This window comes from Melanostigma gelatinosum (assembly GCF_949748355.1).
Source record: "Melanostigma gelatinosum genome assembly, chromosome: 11".
Taxonomy (NCBI): domain Eukaryota; kingdom Metazoa; phylum Chordata; class Actinopteri; order Perciformes; family Zoarcidae; genus Melanostigma; species Melanostigma gelatinosum.
The window spans coordinates 21,793,642-21,800,077 of record NC_136644.1 but is presented as its reverse complement, the minus strand read 5'-3'; the positions used below and the strand labels follow the sequence as shown (position 1 = coordinate 21,800,077).

The following is a 6,436-nucleotide window of genomic DNA, read 5'->3' as shown; positions in this document are numbered from 1 at the left end:
TGCTGATGGTAACACTGTTTCTCTTAATATAACTTAGTGAGTGTTGCACTTAAGTGATTTGTTCCCTTTAGCACACGCTAGTAGCAGCTAACCATCTGGTTGCAATGGCAACAAAGTGCTGTGCTCCTACTGATTTTGTTTGTTCACCAGCTACTATGTTTTCTAGTTTATACTACCGAAGATAATGCTGTAATAAAAGCCTAAATACTCGATTTATGGCATTCAACAAGGTGTAACAAGACTGTGTGGCTTCCGGGACTTATTTTGAAGGTATCTCCGGTCTGCCTCTCTCTGGCTGGCTTGACGCGGCTCTCCCTCTCTCTCTCCCCGGTGCGCCTGAACTCCGGTACCTGAACACCGCAGAGCGCGTCCAGCGGCTGAGGGGACGCAGACGCACGGGGAGCCACCTGGTTCAATTTAACTTTACTTTTCACGGTTATTAAAACTTCTGCGCCACATTCCTCCATAATTCCCCCCCCCCCCCTCTTTGTTTTCATCCACCCGAGTCCCGACTGACGGACTGAGTTTGGACATCTGCAGGGGGGAGGAGGCAGAGGACCAGCGGGCTGCACTCAGATGGAGCACCAGGGCTCCAGCTCAGGGCGCACGGCGGACCCGGAGTGAATGACGCCGGTGGATGGACGCTGCACCCCGGTAAGGAAGGCAGTCAAAGTTTTTTTGTTTTTTGTGCAATAATATACTTTTGTCTTTGCTCTCCTGTCCCGTGCACTGCGCTTGGTGAATGCCCGTGACACAATAGAAGATGTCCAGATCCTATGATGTCACTCTTTGTCAATGGCGGTGTGTCTTCCTCATAAAGGAAGAAATTAAAATGAATTAAAATAATGTTCTCATAACCAGGTAAAGTGTTATAAGTTAATGGCCTTAATGCACTTTATGGTAGGCCTGTATATTTATATATATATATATATATATATATATACATTACATCATATAATATCACAACAATTACGAGACTAATGTGGAGATGTTTGATTTTATATCATTCTACCGTTTATTCTAGGATTAATTAGACTATTTGCGTTTCAGTGTAATTCTGGGACATGGTGTAAGCCTCGTAGACATCGTCGGTATCTGGAACTGGTTGGCCTTCAGGAGGATTCATAATGAGTTTTTAAAGTCTTTTGAAGGGGCTCATCAGCAGGTGTGTGCAGAAGACTTGCTTTCTTTTTTTTCAATGGTTGATTGATGTCCGCCCATCAGCTACTGTTGAATCACAACACAAAGCCTTAAACTGTGCGGCCCTGGACTCCTCACTCAATCTAGGCAACGTGACCATAATAAAAATACACAGGAAAGAAGGATAGTGGCAGATTCAATCTCATTATTTTCATCAAAGGCACACACAGAAACACTCCTGCACTTGCATGCCAGCTCTCCTCTTGTCCTGTCTCACGGTAGGCAGAGCACAATGCCTGCACAGACTCGTGGTTGGCCCAGACTTCTGCTGTCCTGATTGTTCTTTATGTTCGTTTTCCAAATAATGCAGCTCTTGCTACCAACTTGACGACAAATTGGAAGCTTTGGAATACATTTTCCAGAATCTCAGGGGATCAATAAGCAATGGAATGAGCAGTGGGGAGTGTTTGCCGTGCACTTGAGACAACGTGGACTGTGTCACATGCTCCAACTCCCATCTTTTACTGCCAAACTCCACTGCATACTGTCCAACAAAGCAGAAAATGTGATGAAATTGAAATCGGCAAATGAAAAGCCAAGAAATGAATCCGCTCTTGTGATCACGCTCTTAATTTAAGCTGCGATCATCATTCAATTTGACATTTCCTACATGATATTCCAATGCTTCAAGAAATCCCTGTCAGAACTTATACAATTTAACCACAGGCTGTTGTAGCTCGACAAAGTCACAGCGTGTCATGAGATTCTATGTTAAATTATAGCTCAAGAAAAAAACGATACCTCAGAGAGCTATAAGTAATCATCATGAGTGGAAAGTGATCGTAAATGGATGAAATACCCCAGGCTTTATTCACTTCACAGCAACATGTACAAGCCGTCTAAGCTACTTTCTCTCACTGTCTGTCCAGATTGTTGAAAGCCAGTCCGGATTCAAAGCATCAGCAGTAATGGCCTGTTGTCGTCACTGACTTGTACAGCTGTGGGATTAAAATGAAGTGGTCTAAGTGCTTCCTGCGCTGACACTGTGTTTGCAACTTTGCTCACGTCCCTTCAGTTCATTCTGTTTAGGTTTTTGTAGATTTATGTTTCCTGCACAGGAGTGCTTGCTGGCTGGGATCCTTCCCCCGAAGGTCGCTTATTGTTTCAGAGAAAAACAGAGTTTCTGTGCTGCTTAGAGGGTAAAGGGTCTGATGGACAGGCTTGACGATCAGCGCAGTTTGTTTTGTGGAGCTGCAGTTCCATCCACGAGGCAACACAGCAGAATCATACAAAGTCACGCGGACACACACACACACACACACACACACACATGCATCCATATGTTGCCCGTGTCCTGAACAGTTTGCCGTTGCCCCCCTGCGCCCTGTTTTAGGTTCAGGCTGTTCACAGCACGGCGATGACGGCCAACCAGAACTCAGACCTGCATGAGCAGCACCGAGGACCAACGCAGGAGGAAGGGAATGAGGAGGAGGAGGGGGAGAAGGTGCATGTGTCAGTTGAGAGAGAGGAGAGGGAGCAGGAAGGGGAGGAAGAGGAGGAGGAAGAGGAAAAAGAAGAGCTGCCGTATCCCACTCTAGCACCAGTGGTTCTTTTGGCTCTGACCCAAACCAGCCCACCCCGCTCCTGGTGCCTTCGAGCTGTTTGCCACCCATATCCTTCACCGCCCGGAGTGCACTGAGAACTTGTGTGTGTGTGTGTGTGCGAATGAATGTGAGAGAGACATTGTCTGTTTGTGTTTCAGCTCTGTACTCTCTCAAAGCTGTTGTACCTACAAGGCACCTCGCGCCGAGATGTTTACTTTAGCTTTAAACACAAGAGAGACAGGAAGAAGGTCAGTATCGTGCGTGTGTGTCTGTGTGTGTGTGTGTGTGTGTGTGTGTGTGTTTGGAAGATCTCAGGTATTTCCTTGGACCCATTAGTTGTTGGAAAAGATGGGTGATATTTGTCCCTGATTGGAGGTTTCCATGGTGACAAGGCATAATGAATCTCCAGGGTTACAGTCGCCTGTCAGTAGCATTGTTACTGGTCTCCATTCATACAGCAGGAGTCACAAACAGTAAGACCTCACGTCGCCTCCCAACCTCGCTCTGCTTCAGTCTTCATCCACTCACCTCCCATTCCTCTCCCTGTCTCTCACTCTTCGTCTCAACCTCTCTATCCACTTCTGCTGATGACGTGAAGGTGTGAGTGTGTGTGTGTGTGTGTAGTTATCAGCGCTGCAGCGTGTGTGTGTGTGAGCAGCTATGAATACTCTGAAGCGTGCCCAAACGTCAGCAACACCTCAGGGATTTGTCAAGGGTTTCCAAATTGAATATTTTCCGCTGCTTATGACTCCGTGTGTGTGTGTGTGTGTGTGTGTGTGTGTGTGTGTGTGTGTGTGTCGGTCGTTTGTGCACGTCTGTGGGTATCTGCCACCGTCAGCACTCTGTGTTCTCTATAAAGTATAAATACAAAATTGCTGAATAAATAAAATGTACACCAAAATAAAAAAAGGGGGGGGGGAACACTACAAATGCTGTCGACAAAACTCGCCTGCTGGGTTGTTACCATGGCCACATCTCAGATTATTGTACACTCACTGTGTCAGCACTAACTTACTGGACACACATTCACAAACACACACACATTCACGCACACACACACACACACACACACACACACAAACAAGCGTGTGAATGCCCTCACACAAACGAGGGATTCTCCCATGGAGAGGCACTTTAGAGGAATCACCTGGTTGCTTGGCAACAGCGTAGCTCTGCCCCGACGGCCCGGTTACTTCCGATTATTTGTTTGTTTTCGTGTCTGTCAGTCATCTCATCTGTTTGCGTGTCCACACGGCACCGCTATACTGGCACGTGCCATTATATGATTAATTGTAGATATGTCGATACGTTTTACTTATGTGTGCGTGTGCGTGTGTGTGAGTGATCTGCGGGGGAAGTAATGTGGGTGGACGTTGTTCGACAGGGACATTAATGTGAGCACACTAGGAGGGGGGGTCCCCAAGAGCTGCAAGTCCCATATTTGTCCCGAGTTGACCCCTCCTTCCAGTCTGCCTTTTTGCACTCAGTACATATTACAAATTCATTTCCGATCTCATGTCCTTCCATTTCCTCCCTCTTAGAAACACAGTCATCCTCCTTTTGTGCCGTGTTGACAACATACTGTACATCTCTCCACGCTACAGCACGTCTATCGAACACATTTATTTGGCACAGAAACGACGTTGGCTTTTGCTTATCATATAACGGTCTTTGTATTCCTTCAAAGCTACATTGATCTCTTTCATATATTTCTCTGGGAGGGGGAGACGTTAGATTCCAAGTGTGGAACAAGGCGCCTACTTTGTGAATGCTGAGCTTTTCCATGTAACGTATGACACACATAGAAACACGCACATACATGTGGGGAGGTGCGTAGGCAACACACACTCACACACACACGCACACACACACACACACATATACATAACTTATTCAGCAGTGCATGAAACATTCAGAGCGTTTCCTTTTGTTCAAAGACGAGAAAAGCTGTGTGTCATTCCTGTACTAGTACCTTTCTCTGCCTGCCTTTCTTCTTCTGCGCTCTCTCTCTTTTCTTTTACTCTTTCTCTCATCCCCCTTACTCAATATTAATCCCATGCCCTCCTATGTATCACTATTTTCCTTTTTTTTAAACTGCCTCTTAATTGGGTTGTAGTGTGTGTGTGTGTGTGTGTGTGTGTGTGTGTGTGTGTGTGTGTGTGTGTGAGGGAGAGGTGGGTGAGACAACGATGGACAGGATGAGGTCTCACTTAAAGTAGGGTGAGCTGTCATTTCAGCCAATTAACATGATTCCTGCACGTGTTTCCATGGTTACCAGCTGTCACACTCTGTGGGGGTGGAGCCAGAGGATTGGACAACTTCACAGTGTCTTAACTTGAGCCACGTTCATTTCAGACACTCTCTCCCTCTCTCTCGCTCTCTCGCACTAACACACACACACACACACTAACACACTAACACACACACCCTCACACACACACTCACACACACTCACACACGCACGCACACACTGCACATGACAGACTTTGAGCTTAACTAGGTTACATTTAATCAAGTCTGTGTGTGGAGAGAGAGAACGAGCATGAGGAAACTAGCGAGCAGGTTGCTCATTACTATTATTCATACACAGTAGTTTACATTTTATGTTATTTTGATCAATAGAACCAATGGTTAAAGGGTCTATCGAGCCTAACCCGGCTCAATAGACCCTTTAACCATTGGTTTAGAATATTTTATTTCTAAAAAACAGCAATCGTTTGACTCGTTAAACATTCAATGTAATGATGGTGCGAGATGAAAAGTCAGAGGATCACCATAGTCTTTAACATAGATCCACTGGGTACAATTAATATGTTTACCAAATTGAATGTCAATCCATCCGGTAGTTGTTTAAATATTTTCAGTCTGTGGTGAACCAAATGACATGGCCATCCATCGAGCCATGTGGCTATAGCACGGCTAAAGAAAATATACCATCTTTTAGTTAAGAAGTCATTAATAAGCACTTGTAGGTTTCTCCTTTTGTACTAAGAAGAAGTCTTTCAAATGAATTCAAGAGTAAAGAGGGTATACAAACCAGCCAAAGGGATTTTTACAACCTGGCAGCCCAGAAGTAGTTCTTCTGAATGGTTTATAACTGATGTGCAAAGCTATGAAAGCTAGGGTGTCTTATTAGACAGTGGTACCACATTGAAAAATCAAAAAGCTTCTCAAGCCAGAAAATGTGGCCACATATTCTGTGTGTATCCAGATGGCCTGTGTGTCCCTATGGGTGATCCTTTTAAGTTAATGAACGTTGCCTTTGAAAATGTTCCCACATGCTGCCCCGAGCATGTGTATCCGAGCCAAGGGTGGAGGATGATGCCAGAAAGATCAGGGTGACGTGATCTGATTTGATTTATAATATCTGCCTGACCTTTATTACCTGTGTTGGCACACTGGAGGAGAGCGAGAGTTGGAGTGGGGGAGAGCACGACAGACGAGGAGGAGGTGGTGGTGGTGGTTCTTGGAGGGGGAGGAAGAACAAGAAGATGGAGGCAATTAGGGCGACAGAACAAAGCATGGAGGCCACGTAACATTTTCAGTTGTTTACACTTAAGAACTTGTATCGTCGGAGTGTTAACCTCTTTCATCCCGCTGTTCAGCTCTGCTTTTTTTTATTTCCCCTGTTTCTTTCTCCACTTCCTCTCCCTTACTGTATCCACATCTCTATTTCTCACCCTGTCAGTCTC

The 6,436-nt window shown here is 45.4% G+C and overlaps 1 protein-coding gene across 1 annotated transcript in view; it reads left to right on the top strand.

The window, feature by feature from the left end:
- Nucleotides 1–2,557: 2,557 nt before the first annotated feature.
- Nucleotides 2,558–6,436, top strand: part of LOC306785053 (voltage-dependent T-type calcium channel subunit alpha-1H-like) — a gene marked incomplete at both ends in the record, with an annotated part of 47,108 nt that continues 43,229 nt past the window's right edge. Inside the window, one exon of the mRNA XM_079279278.1 lies at nt 2,558–2,821. Coding sequence (XP_079135404.1) covers nt 2,558–2,821 — 264 coding nt within the window. The remainder of the gene's footprint in view (nt 2,822–6,436) is intronic.